The 25,322-nt window shown below is 35.3% G+C and overlaps 1 protein-coding gene across 4 annotated transcripts; it reads right to left on the bottom strand.

Moving 5' to 3' along the window:
- Window positions 1–1,388: 1,388 nt before the first annotated feature.
- Window positions 1,389–22,870, bottom strand: sh3rf2 (SH3 domain containing ring finger 2). 4 transcript variants are annotated; one of them, XM_067365403.1, is made up of 11 exons: window positions 22,744–22,870; window positions 21,980–22,330; window positions 19,261–19,527; window positions 17,846–17,941; window positions 13,107–13,412; window positions 6,754–6,875; window positions 6,346–6,516; window positions 5,870–6,111; window positions 4,329–4,615; window positions 2,458–2,732; window positions 1,389–2,187 (listed from the first exon to the last, which is right to left on the bottom strand). In XM_067365403.1, exons 2-11 carry the CDS (start codon window positions 22,322–22,324, stop codon window positions 2,007–2,009), a joined length of 2,292 nt encoding a protein of 763 aa, XP_067221504.1. In that variant the 5' UTR covers window positions 22,325–22,330; window positions 22,744–22,870; the 3' UTR covers window positions 1,389–2,006. The 4 variants fall into 4 exon arrangements, with proteins under 4 accessions (XP_067221504.1, XP_067221583.1, XP_067221664.1 ...); XM_067365482.1 differs by lacking the exon at window positions 22,744–22,870 and adding an exon at window positions 22,430–22,654; XM_067365563.1 differs by lacking the exons at window positions 21,980–22,330; window positions 22,744–22,870 and adding an exon at window positions 19,724–19,819 and having other exon boundaries at window positions 1,392–2,187.
- Window positions 22,871–25,322: the final 2,452 nt, after the last annotated feature.

Below are 25,322 nucleotides of genomic sequence, written 5' to 3'. Positions count from 1 at the left end.
TTTTTGAAAATTAAGCGTTATGGGCCCACCAATTGGCCGCTTGGTGCTATTTTTGTTTATTGCCTTTTTTTTTCATATCACATATTTTAGTAATCATCATAAATGTGTAATTCTAAAGTTTACAAACTCAAGTTTCAGCCGGTGAAAACCGGTTTGAAATCGGATGTACCAAGGAAACAGTACTTACATTTTTTTTAGCAAGCTCCTCCCTTAGTGGGTGGTGTCAGGTTTCATATTACCATATTTCTTTTAGCTACATTCACACGGGGCGTAGCCGTTAACGCTTCTCGTTTACGTTTCCGTCGCGTCGCTTCACTCGCGTTGCAAGCAGCAGAAGTTGAAGATTTCTCAACTTTTCAAGCGCTAACGCAGGTGTCAGCCAATCAGATCACCTTATGCAAACACTCTAGAGCAGTTGCTAGCCATTTGCGTTCATGCAACACTGAAAAGTAATGTGATTGGCTGTTATCACTATAACGGTTTGTGTCAACACAAGCTTCAGACACACCCTCCGTCATGCGTTAATGCCGACGCCCCATGTGAATGCAGCGATATGCGCCAGACAGAGAAACGTGCGAGCAGCCATCTTTAGAATTTTGTCTTTGAACTTCCGTTTTTGCGGTAGACCTGTACATTTCTATGGCGTCGCTGTTAAAGAATAATTAGCTGGTAAAGCGGATTTACTTATTGTAGAGTTAACAAATGTTATCATGAGCATTGTAATGTTTAAATCAGATGTCCTAACAAATGGCAGTAGCCCGGGAAGATTTTAAAATTAACAGTTCATTCATAAATACGCAAGATCGCTGTGGAAACACAAACCGGAAACGAGCGCAGTGCTGAAAAGGGGCGGGGCTACATAATGTCTATAGTCAAAACCTTTTCTAACCTTGACAAAACACATATCATCGGAAAGGTCTGAATCTCACGGTTCCGTATTTGACAACTGTTTTGTGATAGAAGTGATATTTGGAAAGAAATGTATCAATTTGTAACAGGAGAATGCATTTTTTTTTTTTTTTGATAGAATGTCGAAGACACCCGGTGGCTATTTTTGGTACAGCGCCTTAATATCTCATGGGAACTACAATTTTTGTGATATCAACTTCAAATTTGGAACACAACTTGGTAAGACATATGGCTTTCATTTGATAGCAATTTTAGAGTCAAATATATTTGATAAAATATACATTTTATATAATATAAAAAATGTTTATAACACAAGTACATTTGATTTACAGTGACTTTAAACCTACATAACTTTTTCATACTTTCATACTTACTCAACTTTTTTGTTTTAATGTTTTCAAAAGCGTTTTCATGTCAGCAATAATCTGGTTGTCTTCTTTTAAACAAAATGAAACGTAGGTCTGTACTCCAAAGCATTCTTGAACTATAATCATTTAGTTTGGATAGTGCATTTTCATGTCAATTCTCAAAAATGGGGGTGACACCTAAAGAGTTAGTTAAATAAAAGTCAAAAAGCCCATCGAGACAAAATTCTTGAGTCTTTTTTTTTTTATGTTTATTATTATTACTTTAGTCATTTTCCCAAAATAAAAAAAAAGAAGAAAAGGGAAGAAAAGGACTGAGAACAGGAAACCTGATAAATCAGGATATAGTTGCTATGACATTTTATAAACAAAACAATTCCACCTTTACTATATTGAGACAACAGGATTTGTGCGTGAAAAAGACAATCTTGAGGCCTTACTGGTTTCCCAGAATTAACAAACTTCTCCATCTCTCACTCCATCCAAAAGTGCAAACAGTGATTCAACATACAAAAAGGCACATTTCTCAGTCATAACTGACTAGCGACGAAGGAAAAGCCTACAGGTTTTTGTGCCGGGTGGGTGTGCATGAAAAATGACATAATCTGTCATATACCCTATAAGTACACAGGATATTGCTTTTATTTTGGTTTATTACACAACAGGCTAAAACAGTGTGACTCTAAACACAGCACTCGAAGAACAATTACATAACAGAGGAAACTATGGCACTCAAAGGACTCTGTCTAGTATTTCCAGAATGCTGCTGTGGAAAAGGCCCGTTTTCCCACTGATCTCCTGGGTGACGAGAAGCCTTCCATCTGCTCGAGGCCTTTGAACGATGACTATTTCACCTTCGGTCAGCGTGAGCTCTGCGTCTGTTTTAGCGTTGTATCCCTTCATTACCCTATATCTAAAGAAAACAACATCTGTGAACATCAAAAACAATATCCACCAGATATATCAAGCATATCTGAATGCTTCTTCTTGACAGGAAATGTTGATCTGTTTCACGGCATTATCTCGAGAGATCTCTCGTAATATTATCTGCTGACTGACAATTTTCAGGAGGAAGGGAAAAAAAAATTTACAACTAATTTCTAGGTAATTTTCCTACACATGAGCGAGACAAGATCAGATAATGCAATACTTCCTCTTTAAAGACACTCTCAAAAACACCCACCTATTAGAGCCGGACTGGTTGTTGATCAATACTGGCTTCATATTTAGCGAGAGGCAGTCCATAGCGGCGTGATCCTGACCTGTGCTTTTTCTGGCTGGAAGTGTTTTTGTATCTTTAAGAACTAATGTACTTCCATCCCGACCTAAGATGGCTGACGGGTTCCAGTGGTCCAGGGCTGACTGCGAACTAGAGATATGTCCTGTGGTTGAGGCGGATGACATTTTTGATGTTGTCTGAGGAGCATCGTGAGTCAGGAACCGCACTGACTTTACTGGCTAAAAGAACATCAAAAAACACATTCAGTCAACTGATGTAATTCATTGAAATCCTTACGAAGCATAACTATTAGGGGTGCAACGGTACATTATTCGTCCCGAACCGTCACGTTTCAGTGCATACAGTCAGACGACAAATACAGTTAGTCACAGGTGATTCACACTCCAATCCAGAAGGGGGCACACATGGTAATGCAACACTGTTTGCTATCAACAGGATCAAATGCAGAAGAAGAAGAACAGATGATCTATGCATAGATATGTTTACGTGTAATCTCTCAACCAGTCTTTCAAACATGGAAAGACATCAATAAAACAACTCACGCAGCATTACATTTACCTCAGGCAAGTCATTTAGTGTCCACAGCATGTTAGTTCACTAGAGAAATGAAGCATTTCACTAAATATATGCACTGTATTAGCTTATATATTCATTATATTTACTTTACCTGTTAGTAATGACTTGAATATTTAATATATGTTGTAATAAATTTGTCATGAAAACAAGTTATCACAGTAAAATAATAATTAAAAGAAAAATAATTAGGGCCCAAGCCTTGAAAGGGTGAATTTGTTTGCTAAGAATTATGATGAATATATTTTTTGGGGACTTCACAGGCACTTTGGGGTCCTTGACATGCTCAAAATCTCTTTCAACCATCAGGGCCGAGCCGAAGCTGGTCTGTGAAAGGATTCTTGATATCTTAAATACTGTTGCCATGGCAATGCATCAAACTTTAATAATCTTTTTGGATGTTTTGAGCCCCTTAGCATGCTTCAAATTGCATGAACATATGACACACATAAGTTGTTGGCCAGTAGACATGGGCAAAGCCTTAGAAGCAGGTGGGGAGGAGGGCCTCTATAGCACCACCTTTTGACAAAAAAAAAAACCTTTTGAGGTCAGTTTTGCCTAGAGCAACCAAACTCGGTACATATATTGATCTCATTAAGCCGGGCAACTTTCTAATTTACAGTCATTAGCTCCAACCAACAGGAAATCAGCTATTTTGGTTTGAATTTTGATTTTTTGGGGGGAAATCAGGCTCTGAATTTTAAACTACTACTCCTAGTGGATTTGTTTGATTCACACCAAACTTTTTCAACATGATAAGACATTGAAGATTGTGAACAGATATTGGATATCTCAAGTGGTGTTGACATGGCGAGGGATTAAAGTACGGTGGCGGTGGCACTATTTTTATTATTAGATTTAAAATTTAATTCAAATCCTGCCTTATCTGTAATTTACATTTTTTTTTTATTTGAGTGTTGATTATTATATCAAAAAAATTAATAGCAACTGAATTTAATAGTTTGGGCTCTGTTGTTAATTTATAATCTTTAATATTACAGTAATGTGCAAGAAAGGTATATAGTTTACAGTATTAGCTGAGATAGATTTTTTTTATCCTTAAGAAAATATTAATTATTGTTGAATTTATTTAAAAAGAGGGACACAATTTGTTCAGTAAACAACTGTTTAAGAAAAAATAAGCAATTTTATGTTTAGTTTTCGTGACTTCAATACCGGGGTACGTACCGAACCATCATGTTACACCCCTAATAACTATTAAAAGAGAATTTTTTATTTACCTTCTCTGCATTGTGTTTATGAGCATCTGGTTTAACCAGAATGGATTGAGGAGCTGTGCTGGCCTCTTTCTGGACAGGATCCCTGCTTGCTGGTTGATATCCACCAGCAGAGGGTGCTGTTGTTTCATATGCCCAATGCTGCGTCTTGATGGGGTTTGAGAACAAACCATTTCTCTTTTTGGGAAGAACAGGTGAGCGACCGAAAGTGTAGATCTGTCCCAAATCCTGAGGTGGTGGCTGAAGGCTTAGGATGGAATTTGAGTTGTAGCTTCCATGGTGAGGCAACCCTAAACGAAAGGCCAAGCAGAAGTGTGTCAGTGCACCAGATTGAACAAATACACAAATATAAGTATTATTGGTGCTCATTTATTAATAATGGTTCTTATTATCAGTGTTGAAAACATTGTTTTTGCTGCTTAATAGTTTTGTGGAAACTGCAATAATTTTTTTTAAGATTCATTGATAAATAAAAAGTTCAAAAGAACAGCATTTATCAGAAATATATATCTTTTGTAGCATTATAAATGTCTTTACTATCACTTTTTCAATTTAATGTGTTAAAACTCTTCATTTCTTTAAGGCGCGACACTACAGGCTAAAATGTATTTTTTTCAATTTTAGGCTTTTAATAAAGTGTTTTTTTTCAGACTAGTAGTAAGAAAACATCCAAAATCTACCTTTAAGCATTTTTTTTTTTTTGCCATTTTATTTATTTGTGTTTATATATTTCAATTACAATACATATTTTTAAGGCTGTTTTCTCAAAATTACTTTTTTCTCCTACACTGAGCCATGTATCTCCACTTCAGAAGCACATACATACACTATACTTTACAGTTTTAGTCCTATCTATATTCTGAAGGTTTTTTTACAGATGGATTTGTTCATGTATAATTGGCAAGATTATATACAACATTTTATTTTTTATTTTTTTTTCTGACTGTTGACAGTATTTTCTGAGTTATGGAGAGATAAAAAGAGATACGTAAAATCCCCCCTGTAAAAACCTTTGATTTCATCCAATGTTCAGATTTCTGTACTAGAAATGTATGCAAATTAGCACATTTTAAGTAAATAATGCCTCAAAAATCAAACAAAAATCTTACTGACCCTTAAACATGAATAATAGTGAATCGCGGTTTCCACAAAAATGTAAAGCAGCACAAGAGTTTTCAACATTGATAATAATCAGAAATGTTGAAGCAGCAAATCAGCATTTCTGAAGGATCATGTGACACTGAAGACTGGAGTAATAATGCTGAAAATTCAGCTTTGACCTCACAGACATAAATTACATTTTAACATATATTCAAATAGAAAACAGTTATTTTAAATTGTAATGTTTTTACTGTTTTTAACCAAATAAACTGTATTTTTGATCAAAGCATAAGAGACGTAATTGTTCTAAACTTTTGACTGGCAATATATATTGACTTACAAGGACGAAATGTGTAAATTTGACACTAATTTGACTAGTTTTTGATTGATAACAGTTTCAATGGCTTAAGGTTGACAGCATGCTGGGGCTTGTTGGCTCTCACCCCTGTGTGTGGCATGGAAGGTGCGCCTCACTGTGCTCCATCCCTGCTTTCCGCCCAGCTGCGGTGCTCTCCCAGGACCGGCAGATGACATCACAGCCATTGCTGCTGAAGGGGTGTCGCCGTTTACTCTGTCTAGGGCCAAGACAACAGCCTGCGGCTTGTGTTGGGTGTGTCGTTTTGTTGACACTGTACTTGTATTGGGAATGGCAGGTTTGGTTTGTTCAAGAAACCTTGCAGATGTTCTGTGAGAAAGTTAGTATGTTACTGTAAACTTGATTAACGAGATGAGGCGTGTGCTTGTAAAAATAAAAATGTTCCTAAAAATTTTTTTTTGCATTGTCTAGCAGTTCTTTCGAATATTTATAAAGAACGCATGCAATAATAAACATAATATAATATATTAATTGATATTTCTTAATAATGTGTGTATCATATTAAACAATGTAAGAAGTTGTTGTAACTGTTCTTCTGCTCACCTGAGCACAGGTGTAACATAGTTAGCCGGCAGGATCCCTACTTTGCCTGTTCTGAGAGACAGTCCACGCAGCCATCCCTCTTTGAATTTCCCATAAACCCCCACCATTTCGCCCTTCCTCAGTTCCAGCTCCTCAGAGCGATGGGGTGTGTAGGAATACAGCGCTGCGCACCTGAACAGGTCATACATCAAGGTTAAAGAAACATTTCAGCCAAACACCCAAAAATGAAAATACTGCCACTGTTTAGTCACTCAACCCCATACTTTTTTGCTGTAGTATGAGCAATGTAAAGATTCTTCAAAAATGTCGCTTTAAAAGCTCAAGCAGTAACTAAGCATCTTTATAACCTACAAAATGTTTTCGTTTTGATGCAAGAAAATCTTTTAGGTGTTCTTCGAAGGTACATACACACTGATGGAGAGCTGCTGTGTGGCAGACATCTTGCTCTCCGATGGCATTGGGGACGCCTGGGGGTTAATCAGTGCCATGGTGATGGTCGGCGGACTTTCACCGCTCATTGTCCTGTCCCTCTGTAATAGCAAGAAAGTACTGTAACTGGTCATTTTCCTGTCTTTGCAAAAACACTAACAGCAATGTGATCTCTTCAATACAAGTGTTCTGAAACACTACAATAGATTTGTTGAACTCCAAACATTCATGCTTATGTAGACCCTTGACAACATATCTTTTATTATATGCAAACAATTATGAGTAGCACTTGATGATTACTTTATAATAATTAAAATAAAAAAGCGTGAAAAAACAAGACAAAAACAAAATAAAACAAAAAGGACAAATCTAAAAACAAAAGTAGAAGAAAAAAAAACTAATAAAAGAGACAAAAAGATAAGATCAAACAAAATAAGGCAACACAAAAAACAAGACAAAATAAAAAAGCCTGAAAACAAAACAATACATAAACAAAACAAAAACAACAAGACAAAAAAAAATAATAAAAAAAATAAAAAAGTAGAAAACAAAACAAACAAATAAAAGAAAAAGTAAGATAAGATCAAACAAAGTAAGGCAACACAAAAAGACAAGACAAAAATGAAGACAAAACTAAAAAAGATAAGACTAAAAACAAAAGTAGAAAACAAAAACAAATAAAAGAGAGAAAGTATAAGATCAAACAAAATAAAAAACACAAAAAAGACAAAAAATAAAAAATAAAGCCTTAAAACAAAACAAGACAAAAACAAAGCAAAAAAACAAGAAAAAACAAAAGACAAGACATAAAAACAAAATAAAGCATGAAAACAAAAAGCAAACAACAAGACAAAACAAAATAAAACAAAAAGACGACTAAAACAAAAGTAAAAAACAAAACAAACAAATAAGAGACAAAAGATAAGATCAAATAAAATAAGACAACACAAAAAACAAAAACAAAACAAAATAAACAAAGCCTGAAAACAAAACAATACATAAACAAAGCAAAAACAACAAGACAAAACAAAATAAAACAAAAAAGACAAAAAAAAACAAAAGTAGAAAACAAAACAAACAAATAAAAGAGAAAAAGTAAGATAAGATCAAACAAAATAAGGCAACACAAAAAGACAAGACAAAAAAGTAAGAAAAAATGAAGACAAAAAATAAAAAAAGACAAGACTAAAAACAAAAGTAGAAAAAAAAACAAATAAGAGAGAAAGTAGGATAAGATCAAACTAAATAAAAAAGACAATAAAAACAAAAAACAAGGCTTTAAAACAAAACATGACAAAAACAAAGGAAAAAACAAGACAAAACAAAAGACAAGACAAAAAAACAAAATAAAGCGTGAAAACAAAACAAGACAAAAACAAAGCAAAAAAACAAGACAAAACAAAATAAAACAAAAAAGACGACTAAAGACAAAAGTAAAAAAACAAAACAAACAAATAAAAGAGACAAAAGATAAGATCAAATAAAACAAGGCAACACAGAAACAACAAGACAAAACAAAAAACATGACGAAATTTCACAAGACCAAAAATGAATGAAAGACCATGAGCTCCCTGAATAAATGAGTACTTCTACAATAGCTGTGGTGACTGACAGTTTAATGACACATTACTATTACTATTATAAGGAGTTAGCCAACTAAATATGTAACAAATGAAGAATTTCCAACTTTTATGCAATCCCTAACATCAACCATAAACAGATAAATCAACATTTAACAGATACATTATATGCAAGGCAAGGCAAGGCAATTTTATTTGTATAGCACATTTCATAATGGTAATTCAAAGTGCTTTACATAAAGAAGAAAAATAAAAATAAAACATAAGGAATAGAAATAACAGTAAAAACAGAGAATTTTGCTATCGGGATGGACGAACTAAGAAGTCTTAGGGAGTTTTTGTTGTTGTTGTCCGTCAGAGTGGATCTAAACGGATCTTCCTCACACGACAGGACCGCTACCTGTTAAAGCACTTCAAACTGATAAACAAAGTTTCAATCTCCCCTTTTATAATGAAGTTTTATGGTTAATTCAGGAGTTATTTTGTATAGTTACATAACCGCAAATGAAACATCTGATATCAGTCACAGAGCTGACTCAGAAGACTGAGACTTTTCCTCACTGATAACAAACGACTAATGTTAAGGACACGGGCTCGTGGAAGAGAGTCACATGGGCTGTTAGAGAAATACGTCTGGGCAACTGAGTCATGAGTCCCTCTCTTCTACTGAGATCCAGTCTAATAATAGTGCATTACAAAAGCATGATGAAACAAGAGAGCGATCTGTGAATCCTGTAGAGTTTCTGTATCTTTGACAATTTCTACGCCTCTCTTAAACACTTACACCTACAGTATGTCCCATGATTATCTCAGAGAGAGCAGGTGATTACAGCTTAGTTACACTAGCACTGCGACAGAAGACAAAGAAGGCCTAAAAGTTATAAATTAACACATTTTATTCAAAGCAACGAACAAAGGAGAAGTACAGCACAGGTGATTCATCCTAGCGAGGCGGTAACATTAACAGAAGAAGCGCTGCAATCCAATATTGTATCTTAAAAGTGCAGCAAGAGTACAATAAGAGCATTTATTTTAAGAAAGTAAGTTCGGTCCCAGTTTATATCACTGACATTTGGTGTAGGATTTACTTTCAAATCATGTTCAATACTTACAAATGAACAGCAAGTAACCCGTTTAATTAAACATGACATTTTGAAGTAGAAAGACTGAAATAGTATTTTCTTGATTTTTTTTTTTTTTTTTTACTATGTACTTGTGTAAAGAAAATTGTTAGGTACAATGTACTTATTGTGTTGCTGCTATCTAGGTGGGATATGGGTAAGGTTAGGGCCAGGCTTTATGGTATGGTTAAGTTTAAAGGTTGATTAAGGGAAAGGTCAGCATAGATGAGACATCAACTCGCAATTGTAAGAAAAAAGCCAGAATTGTAAGATATATACTAGCAATTGTGAGGAAAAAAGTCAGAATTGCAAGAAAAAAGTCAGAATTGCGAGATATAAACTAGCAATTGCGAGGAAAAAAGTCAGAACTGCAAGAAAAAATTCAAAATTGCGGGAAAAAAGTCAGAATTGCGAGATATAAACTAGCAATTGCGAGGAAAAAAGTCAGAATTGCGAGATATAAACTAGCAATTGCAAAAAAAAAGTCAGAATTGTGAGATATAAACTAGAAATTGTGAGGAAAAAAAGTCAGAATTGCAAGAAAAAAGTCAAAATTGCGAGATATAAACTAGCAATTCGGAGGAAAAAAGTCAGAATTGTGAGATATAAACTAGCAATTGCAAAAAAAAAGTCAGAATTGTGAGATATAAACTAGAAATTGTGAGGAAAAAAAGTCAGAATTGCAAGAAAAAAGTCAAAATTGCGAGATATAAACTAGCAATTCGGAGGAAAAAAGTCAGAATTGTGAGATATAAACTAGCAATTGCAAAAAAAAAGTCAGAATTGTGAGATATAAACTAGAAATTGTGAGGAAAAAAAGTCAGAATTGCAAGAAAAAAGTCAAAATTGCGAGATATAAACTAGCAATTGCAAAAAAAAGTCAGAATTGTGAGATATAAACTAGCAATTGCGAGGAAAAAAGTCAGAATTGCGAGATATAAACTAGAAATTGTGAGGAAAAAAGTCAGAATTGCAAGAAAAAAGTCAGAATTGTGAGATATAAACTAGCAATTGCAAAAAAAAAGTCAGAATTGCGAGATATAAACTAGAAATTGTGAGGAAAAAAGTCAGAATTGCAAGAAAAAAGTCAAAATTGCGAGATATAAACTAGCAATTGCAAAAAAAAGTCAGAATTGTGAGATATAAACTAGCAATTGCGAGGAAAAAAGTCAGAATTGCGAGATATAAACTAGAAATTGTGAGGAAAAAAGTCAGAATTGCAAGAAAAAAGTCAGAATTGTGAGATATAAACTAGCAATTGCAAAAAAAAAGTCAGAATTGCGAGATATAAACTAGAAATTCTGAGGTAAAAAGTCAGAATTGCAAGAAAAAAGTCAAAATTGCGAGATATAAACTAGCAATTGCAAAAAAAAGTCAGAATTGTGAGATATAAACTAGAAATTGTGAGGAAAAAAGTCAGAATTGCAAGAAAAAAGTCAAAATTGCGAGATATAAACTAGCAATTGCGAGGAAAAAAGTCAGAATTGTGAGATATAAACTAGCAATTGCGAGGAAAAAAGTCAGAATTGCGAGATATAAACTAGCAATTGCAAAAAAAAGTCAGAATTGCGAGATATAAACTCGCAATTGCAAATAAAAAGTCAGAATTGCGAGATATAAACTTGCAATTGCGAGGAAAAAAGTCAGAATTGCGAGATATAAACTTGCAATTGCAAAAAAAAGTCAGAATTGCGAGATATAAACTCGCAATTGCAAAAAAAGTCAGAATTGCGAGATATAAACTCGCAATTGCAAAAAAAAGTCAGAATTGCGAGATATAAACTCGCAATTGCAAAAAAAAGTCGCAATTGCAAGATATAAACTCACAATTGCAAGACAAAGTCAGAATTGCGAGATATAAACTCGCAATTGCAAATAAAGAGTCAGAATTGCGAGATATAAACTTGCAATTGCGAGGAAAAAAGTCAGAATTACGAGATATAAACTAGCAATTGCAAAAAAAAGTCGCAATTGCAAGATATAAACTCACAATTGCAAGACAAAGTCAGAATTGCGAGATAAAACTCGCAATTGCAAATAAAAAGTCAGAATTGCGAGATATAAACTTGCAATTGCGAGGAAAAAAGTCAGAATTGCGAGATAAAACTCACAATTGCAAAAAAAAAGTTGCGATTGCAAGATATAAACTCGCAATTGCAAATAAAAGTCAGAATTGCGAGATATAAACTCGCAATTGTGAGGAAAAAAGTCTGAATTGCGAGATAGAAAGCAATTATCTTTTATCCATAAATTAGTTTTTTAGACTGTGCCTATTCAAAATGATCTGTTTTTTGACTAGAGAGTGTTTGACATGAATATTGCTCTGTTAACCAACCATGGGAGACCCAACTTGACAGATAATATCTAGCTTTGCCTTTCATTTGCAACTTCAGAATTAAAGTCCGTCTTGCAAGACAAGCTCCCCAGTCATTTCAATCAGAATCCTATGAGTTCAAGTTGGTGATGCAAACTCATCACTGCCTTTAACATCCCACAATCCTGTGCTTTTCATTCCGTGACAGTAATAACGTCTGAAAGTTGAGGTTGATGTTCATTTCACGTCTAAGGGCGAAAGATTTCCCATGCAATTGAGTTCAAAGTGTCAACGATCAGAAAGCTGCTTGGTTTGAAAGTGACTTCTGTGTGAGTGGTGCTTCATACATCACTACACAATTGAGCTTTTTTGCCCTCAAAGTTTTTTTGCCCCAAAAAATTGTATGGACTATTTTTAATGGCTCTAGTTCACTTTAATTGTATGGAAAAGAGCAGCCAGCAAATTCTGCAATATATCTACTTTTGTGTTCCATTAGAAGCTCATGATGGTTTTGCACCAAAGATGAGTAAAAAAAAAAATTCTGATGTTTTTTTTTGTTTTTTTTTTTGGGGGGTGATCTATTGCTTTAAATATTTTCCTTCCCATCGGAATGACACTGCTGAGTCAGAAAGCAGTGGGCATGTTTCCTGTGACTTCACACACGGTTGCACAACCTGAAGAAAAAAACACAAATAATGCAAAAATCCAGTGTTAACCGACCCCCCGAGTGACTCGCCTCCCCATGATGTGATGTTCTCCTCGCCATCTATTAATGACACAGCTGATGGCGGGAGGAGAGAGAGTCACTGCTCAGTGGAAAGGAACGAGCCTTCCAAGCAGATAAGAGGAAAGTGTTATGTAACCCTATATGAGTCATGAGCTTGTAAAGCAGCAACAGAGAATGGGGCATTTTTAGCACTCAAGCACGCTGGCTTCCTCTCGTACAGGAGAACATCTCAGACTGACAGCGGAGAGAAACATTTGTGAGGGGAAAATGCAAGAAGGAATTGCTTATTTTAGGTAAATCACATTCATTAGCAGTGATTTCAAAGCATATCTAATTTACAATACTGACAAAATCTTTTGCATCATGAGCGCATTAAGATATACAAGAAGGATCACAGACAACCAAAACAAACATTGCCTCACCAAATCTAAAAATGAAGATCTCTCATCTCACTATGGTATTAAATGCATGATTTATCATCCAAAACACACCCAGTGTAGCTAAAATCACACGTATTACATGTCTGCATAGCAAATAAATAGCTAATCATCATTCCTAAACAAACAAAATGTGATAAAAACACAGCTCACCTTAGGCAAGTTTCTGTGAGAGCTCCTCAGACGTGGTTTGTTAAATGAGGCGAGTTGTGGCGTCTTGCTGGAGGAAGGCTGTGCGGTGGAGCTGATGTGAGGAGACTGCTGGCTCTGGCTGAGGGGAGGATGGTTCAGGCTGTTCAGGAGACTGACATTTGGAGGCCTGGCTGACTTGTGAGATGCTCCAGCGAGCCGCCTGTGGATGGAAGCATCCGCGTTGACCCTAGCGCCGCTCCGTGGGTGCGATTCCACCGAGTCCCTCCTCTTGCGTTTTTCCAGAAGCTCGTACGCTGCCGGATTCGGCTACAGCGGAAAGACACAAAAGCAGGTTAAAAAGACATGCTGGTAAGCCACTTTAGTTTGCTAGTAGGAAAAGTGCAAGTTCAAAGCTATTAGTCCCACCTGCTCGCCCCAAACTTCTTAAGTGGCAGCTGGAGCTGCTGATCTGAGGAACGCGACGTTAAGATGGACTGGTGCAGCACATGTGGGCAGGAGTGATGCTCCCCCTCCCTTTTCCCATGATGTGCTGCTCTGCCACCAAAGTAAAAGACAGCATTACTGTGCCTTCACGCCTGGCTGGTCACCGCTGAGATGCCCGACTGGCACTGAGAGGGAGGCTGGCTGTTTTATCTTACTAACCTCAGATATAATCCAGTGCACGGATAATGAAAAGAGCTCCTATTTGGAGCTCGATTATCCAGCGGCACATGAAGTTCACTGGAGCTGAATGCACATGTCAGTCACAAGACTGCAGCGTCACAGATAGCAAGCTCACGTCTAAAAGCCCGTTATCACACTCTGTATGTGGCTACCGACACCACGAGTGCTAAGAGATGAGGGCCTATTGTACTGAATTTAATCGTGACATTAAACAGAGAAACGATTAGGGAAAATTTAAAAGATTGCCAAATAGTGACAAAGATTTCACGTCACAAAGCAGTCACAAATATAGCTGCAAGCAACCATTAAGGGGCCAAGCACAAAGAAGGCACAATAAGCCACAATTGACCCAAAAGACCCGCCCCCTTAGTTAATGTTGCTTTGTCCGACAAGCCATGGCGCTGTCATGCCACATGCAGTGTAAAATATATCGTGGAGCAAAGAGGACACTGACAACACGTCGACAGACAAGACAGAACAGGTTATGATATTAAAGAAAGTCCCAGCTTTTAAATTGTGTAATTTTTTAAAGAAATTTGAACAATTGTGACTCTTTAATGTGTGCTGTAGCGGCTCGTGAACCGATCATCTGTTCCAACTAGTTAATTTATAGCATCAAATAAACATGAATGAACATGAGAAGGAATGTTGTTTCAAACGCAGAAAGACGTAAATACACACCATTTTTCAAGTTCAAGTCCACCGAGGTTAATCTTTAACTCCTGACTGCTTTGTCAGACAAAATGGTGGATTTGGCGTTCTGATTGGTTAGATCACTTGTCAATCAAACTCCCGGCAAAGAGTCAATTGCTAGGAGCATCAGACCAACTGCAACAATGAGCAATTAAAGGCATATTAAGATGATTTTAGGCAAAATGCCTGAAAAATCATAAATACAGCCACTAATAAAAATTTAATGGTTTATGACTTTCGACCAATAGGTGGCGCTGTGACCAATTTTATGTGGTGTAGTCAGAGGGAGGTGACACTGACACATGCAAAGTTTGGTGTCAATATTCCATAGCATTGCAGAGATACAGCCTCAAAAGTTGTTTTGGTTGAGTTCGAAAAGATAGGTTTTTAAAGAAAATTTAAATGGTGGACAGGAAGTTGGTATCTATGTTCTAGGCATGACCCAAGGAATCTATTAAGACAGTTTTTGGAAATTGCATTTTAACATTTGAACATAAGGTGGCACTGCACAGAAACGTTATAAGGGCCTTCAGGTCATGGTGCCAAAGACACACACCGAGTTTCATAACGATGCCCCAAATCCAACAAGACCACTTTTAGAAACCACAATTTGTTCAGAAGTTATAAGCAAAAAGAGTAATTTTTCATATCTCTGGACCAGTAGGTGGTGCTGCGCCAAAACAAAGCATGTAGCCCCAGGTCATGCTTGTGATGACATGTATCAAGTTTGGTCTGAATATGATAAAGCGTTGAAGAGATACAGCCTAACATCAATTTTCACAAGCCCTATGTAAAATTTGTTCGACAAATTTGACAAATCGACTTTTTATAGGCATGGTCTAAAGATGATCTGGTTCAATGGACTATATGCACGGTTACTTCCTGGTTGTAGTTAAGCCAGCTCGGGCATTTCCGGTGAACTGTTAGCTGTTCATTCTGTAGTCGCTGTACATCGACACAAAACCATCAATGGTTGACTTTTTAATGTTGTATTCATATTTTAATGCAGTTATCACATTTACCTAATTTGCCAATAAACCAGTTTTATTGATTGCAATAAAGACGAAGCTATTCAGACCGTTTAAAAACGCTGTGTCTGTAATTAGACACGCATTTTTTCCTCAGCACTTCAAATGTTATTTTTAATGTGGTGACCACAAACATTACTTGTTCATTCTTCTGAGATTGTCCCCATTGTAAAACCGATCGTCTAAAAATGTAGTAAATTCATAATTTGATAGAAAACACTTTTTTAAAAATAAAAAAATCACTTTAACCAGCAGGTGACGGCAAAGTAGCATGTATTTGCGCATTTGTGAGCCATTTTCTCTAATAGTTTTTCACTTCGTTTTTGACTAAATATTAAACATTATAAAATAACTAGGTTTACAAATATGAAGTATGAAATACTTACAAAATCTTAAGAAAAACAATAACTTTTATAGTGAATTAATTAAACAGAAAGTGAGTACCGCACTTTTACCTTGTAATCACAGCAGCTGTCAGTCAGTGCAGCGCAACATCAATGATTTCAGCACACTTATAAAAACACACAGTTTATTCAATGAATCTAACTAAAGTGCACAATAAATATTAAATTTTTTTAAGCTTTTTTTCACATAAAAGTGTGAAGACTGATAGTCGAATTGAATTTAGCCGAGGAGGAACACTGAGGCATGTCTTTATTTATTTTTTTATGCGTGTTACATTTGAATAACTAAATTAATGCTATGCCTGTCTATTTAAGCGACTACAATCTGATAATAAACTAAGTATTACACTACTGATGCTCAACACACCAGCAAATGACATCTCACCGGAAGTTTTCGAGCTGGCTTATATTAATGCGGAAGTTCTAAAGAATGCTCCGTGCATATAGTCCATTTTCGTGAAAATTGGAGCAATGGTCTTGAAGTGAGTGCAAATTTGGACAGCTGGTGGCGCTAGAGCGATTAAGTTAGAGACTCCAAATTTGCTATGGTGACAGTTCAGACTGTCCTCTGTCAGTGTGCCAAATTTCAGAACTTTCCCGCTAGCGCTTCTATGGGCTACTATAGACTTCCAGAGCGGAAACGGAAGAATAAGAATAAGAACGCCAACAGTAGGTACCTTCTGTGCTTGGCCCCTAATTATTATTGCATAAAGGCTTAGAAAGTACAAAATAGTCAAGAAATATCTGGGTTATATATATGGGTTTGTATTGCACAAAGAAGTCTATTTTTAGGATAATTATTTGTTTGTGCTGCGACATTATTTTCATGACAATTAAGCAAATATCCCTCATTCTCAATGGTGCACAATATTCTCATTACTGTAATTTCTGTAATCAGGGGTCATCAACAGGAGGTCTGTGGCGGCACAGCAGGCGTCTGCCAATTAATGTTTGATCTCAAACTAATTTGTGCTGATGTTAAGAAGCTAAAGTCCACTACTATATTTAATCAAAGATGAAGTCATTTTTTCAAAGAAACTAATGTTCATTAGTTTTGTTTGTAGGTTGTTAAAAATCAAAACAATTAAAAAGTTGCTAAAAATGACCAAATATAAGATTCTAAATTCAGCATGCTTCATTATCCCTTCCACATTAAAATGTATTAAGTAAACTTATAATGTATTGCACAACTATACGCACATTAACAATGATTATTTAGTGGCTTTTAATTGTAATGTAAGAAACACAACAAAGTATGTGAATATAGTAATATCTTATATTATATATAGGCCAGGCTTAAAATCCAACACTAACTTTTATACAAAATATAACAAACAGAAAATGTTTGAAGACCCCTGGTTTAAATTGTAAAGCAGATTTAAAGGGGACCTATCATGCAATTCTGACTTTTTCCATGTTTAAGTGCTATAATCGGGTCGCCGGTGCATCTACTAACCCAGAAAACAGGAAAAAGGACAATCCAGTAACTTTGTTTTGGCAAACCTTTCTCTGCAAGCATGTGAAAAAACAATCCTCATTTTGGCTGCGTGAAATTCTCCAGTTTTGTTGTTGTTGAGCTGTTAAAGCTCCGCCCTCTTCTGGAAAGGGGGCGGGAGCTGCAGCTCATTTGCATTTAAAGAGACACACACAAAAATGGCGTGTTTTTGCTCACACCCAAATAGGGGCAAATTTGACAAGCTATAATAAATGATCTGATAAATGAGCTGAAACTTCACAGACACATTCTGGGGACATCTTCATAATAGGTCCCCTTTAAAAGTACAACTGAAAGTATCTTTAATTTGTGGGCATTTTAATAATTAAAAAAAAACAGTATTTCCAATATTTTCACATTACAGTAATGAAAGGGATTGATATTTAGGGTTTAATAAAACATTTCATCAAAGATTTTCCTTGTTTTGAAATCTAGAATAAAAACTTGTTGTCTTACCTCTGTGAGCTGCAGAGGAAAAATCCCAACTTTGCCTCCAAGTTTACCTTCAACCCAATTTTCATTGACTTGTTTAATGAGAGTAATGCTGTCTCCCTGTGGGGGGGGAAAGAGAGACAGCCATGTGTTAGGCAGCTGAGGGTGCATGGATGTCCCTGAAGACGTTTACTTGGCTCGAATCACTCAAAGCCGCAGGCCCATTACACCCTTAACTCGACTCCAGACCCATTTAAACCATCTGCTCTCAAAAAAAAAAAAAAAAAAAACACTCCAGGAAAATGTCCTTTAATGGAAGCTGTGCCTGAGTCAAAACTGTTATATAATTCAAGTCCTGTGGTGTGACTAACAATACTGCTATAAAAGAGCTCGAAGAAAAGAAATGTATTTGCTTCCTGGTTCCCACTATATAAATCACACAAATGGGGCATGTAATACTCAACATATAATAGCCAAAAGAACTATTTTGACACTTCAGCCACATGTAAAAATCAATGAATATCATTAAAGCACGCACGGCTGGGTGTAACTGAGTACATGTAATCTCGATTACGTGATCAGATTAAAAAAATTAAGTACTTGTAATTAGATTATATCACATTTTAAAATGCACGCAGTCAAAGTGCAGTTACTTTTTTATGGATTACATAATTACATGTTATTCTTACAATGGCAGTAAATTATTCATAATTCACTGTCTTTTTTTCTTTTAAATTTTCATTTCTATAAAAAGCCTAAAAGTGTTTTCTTAGCATTGCAACACTGCATATCTAACTCCTGATGAACATATTAATGATTATTTGAATTATCATGCTTTTGCCTTTCAAACATATTAAAATATACAAATTCACATAATTTCATATTTACAAACTTTTTTTGTCAGCTTAACCTCGTGAGATTTAAGTCAATAAATTAGGACAATAATAAAAGTAAATCAATAATAAATAATAATAAAATTAAGTAAACAGTTCTCTGATTTCATTTAATGGTCACATGACATGCATGTAAATGAATAAAATATTTATTTTTTATCTTTTTATATACATTTCATATTATATAATACAATCTAATTTCTTTGTATTTTTATATCAGTATGGCACAAGATTATCCTATTTAAATCAATGTGATTAACATGTTTAAAAAGTAATCTACCCAGCACTGAAAGCAAGTGTAATTTATATTTTAAGAAAGACAGCACAAACACTTTTCATGCAAAACATTTCACAAATAGAGGTTTGTTTAAATTATACCAAATATATACAGACAGAAGTATTTATATATGTTCTGGCTGTATAGTTGCAAAGTCATTGCAAAAAAAAAAATTCATACCTTTTTTAGTATGGCTTAAGTGTCCAAATATGTTCGTGGTTACTGTACTAACAAAACTGAATACACTGATTAAAGTAGAAGAGATTGACCTTGAAGAAGGTTAAGCATTCCTTGCTGTCATCTGGATCCAGATTGTTAGCGCTGAAGTCATAAAGTGCTCGGCAGAGGGCCAGAGGCTGCGGCTGCTCACTTATGACTCGCAAAACATTGACCGGAACCAGACCGCTGCTCTCTTTGCTTTCCCCATAATACCAGTTATCGTCTACTTTCCACCGCAGATAAATGATGTCACCTGACTTCATTGTGAGCTCCCCGGGTGCGTTACCATGGAAGTCATATAAAGCTTGGGCTTGCACCTGAAAGAAATAAAATTGATGCTGGTTAAGAACATATCTGGATCATAATTTACTCCAAATTCTAAAGAAAAAAAAAAAGATTTTACATTGTGGCATTATTGGCATGACAATTAAAAGGGACATATCATGAAAATCAGACTTTTTTTTGGATGAGTTGAATCAACTCCACAGCAACTACATCAATTGATCCACTAACCATTCAGAAACGTCTAAAAGTTGTAACTTCTTCCTGAGTCTCTCCATCAGTGTCGACTCCGGTTTGAACAATGTAAGGCTGAACACTTTCCTCATTTTGGCTGCGTGAGATTCTCCAGCTTTGTTGTTGAGCTGTTAAAGCTCCGCCCTCTTTTTGGAAAGGGGGCGGGAGCAGCAGCTCATTTGCATTTAAAGGGACACACACAAAAACGCTGTGTTTTTGCTCAAATTTGACAAGTTATAATAAATGATCTATGGGATATTTTGAGCTGAAACTTCACAGACACATTTTGCGGACACCAGAGACATCTTGTGAAAAGAGGCATAATAGGTCCCCTTTAAATACATTTAATTCTTATTATCGTAATGCACAAAAACGATGATATGTCATTTAAATTATTACACTGGTTTACGGGATGATTTTGAGCTCTTGGGAAACTTTTCCCACTGCATTTGCCCCTAATTTAGTAGACATGCATTTGAAATACTAGTATCCCAAAAGTTCTCTCTCTAGTACTTCAAATGCATGTCTACTAAATTAGAGGCTAATGCAGTGGGAAAAGTTTCCCAAGAGCTCAAAATCAACCCAAAAGTTTAAACAGTGTTACTGTTTGTGGCTGGAAATGCAATGGCCTTTTTCCCAAATGAAACTCAAATCCACCGACCTACTTAAACTAAACTAAGGCCCAGTGTGTTTCAGAGGTCATTGTTAAACACACACACAGATAATTGAGCTCTTAAGCAAATCAGAAAGGCAAACCGATCTCCCATACATCCCAACACAAAACCCATACTGATGTGTTGATAAATACACATTTCATCATAATTTACGCAGCATTATCGTTCTATCGAAAAGCAAACATCATGTTTGATGTGGCATGACAACAGACGCAATGTAATATGATACTTTCAGGACAGATTTATGGAAGTATTCATATTTAACATAACACTAATGATAAATCAAAGATAAAAACTTTTGGTACCAATTTATATGAAGTGTCTTCAACTACTATGTACTAACATTGAAATGAATCAATTGATGCATTGCACATAAATGTTTTAACAATGAACCTGTAATTAATTTATGTAAAATCATCTATAATTACACTGTCAACCCTTCCCTTACTCCTTAACTCTTGTGCGGTCTTCGTTTGGGAAGTACACTCAGATTTCCACAGACCCTAGGCAACAAAATGTAATTTTGTAACAAAATAATTGTTTTTTTTTTTAAAACAAATGTAATTTTACTCTGTTTATTAATGTTTTTACACAACATTTGTGCAGTTTTTGGAGGAGTTAACATATTTTTTACATTTATATAAATAAATTAAAAAATGTTTTTTTAAATAGTTTTTTTTTTTTTTCCTTTTTTTTCACTACAAAACAAATGACAAAAAGTAATTTTTATTGTCATAATTGTGATTTCATAATATTTAGATATGAATCCAACTGAAAAAATACTTGTGAAAAGATGTCTTTCAGTCAGTCAAATAGCAAATAGTGGAGCTCTGCAGCATCTACTGGTAAAAGTGGCTTTTAAAACTGCATTTTCCAAAAGATGGACAAAAATCTTACACTAAACCATGTCAAATTATCCATGTTATCCCCATGAATGCAATTTAGAAATGTGGGTCTTTTATAAAGTGAATTTTACATAAAAAGCTGTACAAGTATAAAAAGTATTTGCATAAAAACCTACTCAACAAAATATTTATTTATTTATTTATATAAATTTAAAAGATATGATAAATCCTTCAAAAACTGCACAAATATGAAGTAAAAACATTAATAAACAGAGTAAAATTGCATTTGTTTTTAAAAAACAATTATTTTGTTACAATATTTCATTTCAAAAACCCTGAGTGTGACTTTTTTTTCTACACTAACATAAAAACAAGATATCACTCTTTTTTTTTTATTTGTAGATCTAGAAAGTGTTAACAACAGTACAAAGTTTCATGTCATTTGGACAAAGAGAACTTTTTTTATTTTTTATTTTAGGTCTAAAAAGATCTCAAAACCCTACAAGGGTTAAACCTGTCCTTAACTTCACCCGCATCCACCTCAAAAGCAACAAAACTGCAGTACATTGTGCCTAACAATTCATTTTTTGATGCAAGTACAAAGTAGACACCTAATATAAAGTATGACTAAACTTTAAACTCACAAAGAAAAGTAAAAAAGCCTAAATCTCAACAAGTGCATGTCACAAAAGCTGCATTCATCTCTAATGCATGCAACATGTTGTACTTCTTACCGCCTGTGTGTCGGGCAGATCTTGAATGTAACTGCTTGAGAGGTCCTCCTGGACTGTAGAGCTCACATATCTGGAGCGGTCCCTCGGTGTGCCTGATGGACCCCGTTCATGGAGGCTCTCTAGGAGTCTCAGCAGCAGCGGATTGGTGGGAAGCTCCTCCACTGATCCGGGAACAGCAGCTCTGCACTCAGGGCAGCACATCTGATGAGGGTGTGATGCCTCGTGCTGCTGAAGGCATGGTTTACAGAACGTGTGCTGGCATGGCAAGACCTTGGCAGACACATCCAAGGGCTCCATACACAAAGGACACTCCAACAGGTCCAAAACCGCCAGATCCTCCATCATGCACACCTGACACATGATCACACGCGTTATACAGTATTCGATAACGTATTCAGAACTACTTTAGCAAGAATACACAATGTTATATAATGATTTCTCAATGCAAACCTGTTTCTAAAAGCTCGAGCTACTTCCGTCAACACCTCCAATATGTAAACAGATGTGAACGCCGACAGCTTTTGTAAAGACAGACGCGACTCATGTTTATTGTTTAGCTTGTATAATTATACCTTAATTAAGCTTGCATTTAGATTCATGCGTGTTATTTTGATCCCGTAGAAATGAAAAGCAAGTTTTCATTGAAATCAAGATGACAGCGCGTGACGTCACATCTACCTGGTTACTCGAAACACGTCCACAGCGACAGTGAGTTAGGTATAAAACTGAACATTGTACTCGAATACAGTTAAATATTCACATACCTTATGGTCAAGAATAGAAAAACTGAGGAAAAAGGCCGACAGGCGGCTGAGAGCAGGTCTAAACTGGATGTTTGCGGACAGGTGTCATCTTACACCGCACTGACACTGAGATTCAGCCGGACTGAACATGACGGAACTTCTGAAGTCAAGAGAATGTTTTCATTGCGACTGTTCACCTGTATGAGTTCAGTAACATGCTGTTCATTAAATGATCATTAATCAGTTCAGTGAGATTGCGCTTAAGCTTCAGGAAGGTTGTTTTTAAGAGGTCAAACTAAATGAGCTGTTTTATTTTCTGTTCATTTTAAAGTATAAAAGCCAATTTTGACAAAGTTAAGTTTTGTGTTATTTTACAATAATATTACAATTAACAATTAAGATGATGAAATACATTTAATGATCATTTTAAAAATGTGAGAATGGCTTACAGGGTTGCAAATTTTGCCACTAACTAAAAAATGTTGGGATAAAAATTAACTCGACAAATGCACTGGGTTAGTATAGCACCTTATCAACTGTGGGTTAATTTTAACCCAATGATATTAAAAATAACCCAACCATGGGTTAGTATAGCACCTTATCAACTGTGGGTTAATTTTAACCCAATGATATTAAAAATAACCCAACTATGGGTTAGTATAGCACCTTATCAACTGTGGGTTAATTTTAACCCAATGATATTAAAAATAACCCAATTATGGGTTAGTATAGCACCTTATCAACTGTGGGTTAATTTTAACCCAATGATATTAAAAATAACCCAACTATGGGTTAGTATAGCACCTTATCAACTGTGGGTTAATTTTAACCCAATGATATTAAAAATAACCCAATTATGGGTTAGTATAGCACCTTATCAACTGTGGGTTAATTTTAACCCAATGATATTAAAAATAACCCAATTATGGGTTAGTATAGCACCTTCCCAACTGTGGGTTAATTTTAACCCAATGATATTAAAAATAACCCAATTATGGGTTAGTATAGCACCTTATCAACTGTGGGTTCATTTTAACCCAATGATATTAAAAATAACCCAATTATGGGTTAGTATAGCACCTTATCAACTGTGGGTTAATTTTAACCCAATGATATTAAAAATAACCCAATTATGGGTTAGTATAGCACCTTATCAACTGTGGGTTAATTTTAACCCAATGATATTAAAAATAACCCAATTATGGGTTAGTATAGCACCTTATCAACTGTGGGTTAATTTTAACCCAATGATATTAAAAATAACCCAACTATGGGTTAGTATAGCACCTTATCAACTGTGGGTTAATTTTAACCCAATGATATTAAAAATAACCCAACTATGGGTTAGTATAGCACCTTATCAACTGTGGGTTAATTTTAACCCAATGATATTAAAAATAACCCAACCATGGGTTAGTATAGCACCTTATCAACTGTGGGTTAATTTTAACCCAATGATATTAAAAATAACCCAACCATGGGTTAGTATAGCACCTTATCAACTGTGGGTTAATTTTAACCCAATGATATTAAAAATAACCCAACCATGGGTTAGTATAGCACCTTATCAACTGTGGGTTAATTTTAACCCAATGATATTAAAAATAACCCAACTATGGGTTAGTATAGCACCTTATCAACTGTGGGTTAATTTTAACCCAATGATATTAAAAATAACCCAACCATGGGTTAGTATAGCACCTTATCAACTGTGGGTTAATTTTAACCCAATGATATTAAAAATAACCCAATTATGGGTTAGTATGGCACCTTATCAACTGTGGGTTAATTTTAACCCAATGATATTAAAAATAACCCAACCATGGGTTAGTATAGCACCTTATCAACTGTGGGTTAATTTTAACCCAATGATATTAAAAATAACCCAACTATGGGTTAGTATGGCACCTTATCAACTGTGGGTTAATTTTAACCCAATGATATTAAAAATAACCCAACTATGGGTTAGTATAGCACCTTATCAACTGTGGGTTAATTTTAACCCAATGATATTAAAAATAACCCAACTATGGGTTAATATAGCACCTTCCCAACTGTGGGTTAATTTTAACCCAATGATATTTAAAATAACCCAACTATGGGTTAGTATAGCACCTTCCCAACTGTGGGTTAATTTTAACCCAATGATATTAAAAATAACCCAACTATGGGTTAGTATAGCACCTTCCCAACTGTGGGTTAATTTTAACCCAATGATATTAAAAAATAACCCAACTATGGGTTAGTATAGCACCTTCCCAACTGTGGGTTAATTTTAACCCAATGATATTAAAAAATAACCCAACTATGGGTTAGTATAGCACCTTATCATCTGTGGGTTAATTTTAACCCAATGATATTAAAAATAACCCAACTATGGGTTAATATAGCACCTTCCCAACTGTGGGTTAATTTTAACCCAATGATATTAAAAATAACCCAACTATGGGTTAGTATAGCACCTTCCCAACTGTGGGTTAATTTTAACCCAATGATATTAAAAATAACCCAACTATGGGTTAGTATAGCACCTTCCCCACTTTGGGTTAATTTTAACCCAATGATATTAAAAAATAACCAAACTATGGGTTAGTATAGCA

Source organism: Chanodichthys erythropterus, chromosome 1 (genome assembly GCF_024489055.1).
Source record: "Chanodichthys erythropterus isolate Z2021 chromosome 1, ASM2448905v1, whole genome shotgun sequence".
NCBI lineage: Eukaryota > Metazoa > Chordata > Actinopteri > Cypriniformes > Xenocyprididae > Chanodichthys > Chanodichthys erythropterus.
The sequence above is the reverse complement of the archived record's forward strand: the minus strand, read 5'-3'. Positions and strand labels throughout refer to the sequence as shown.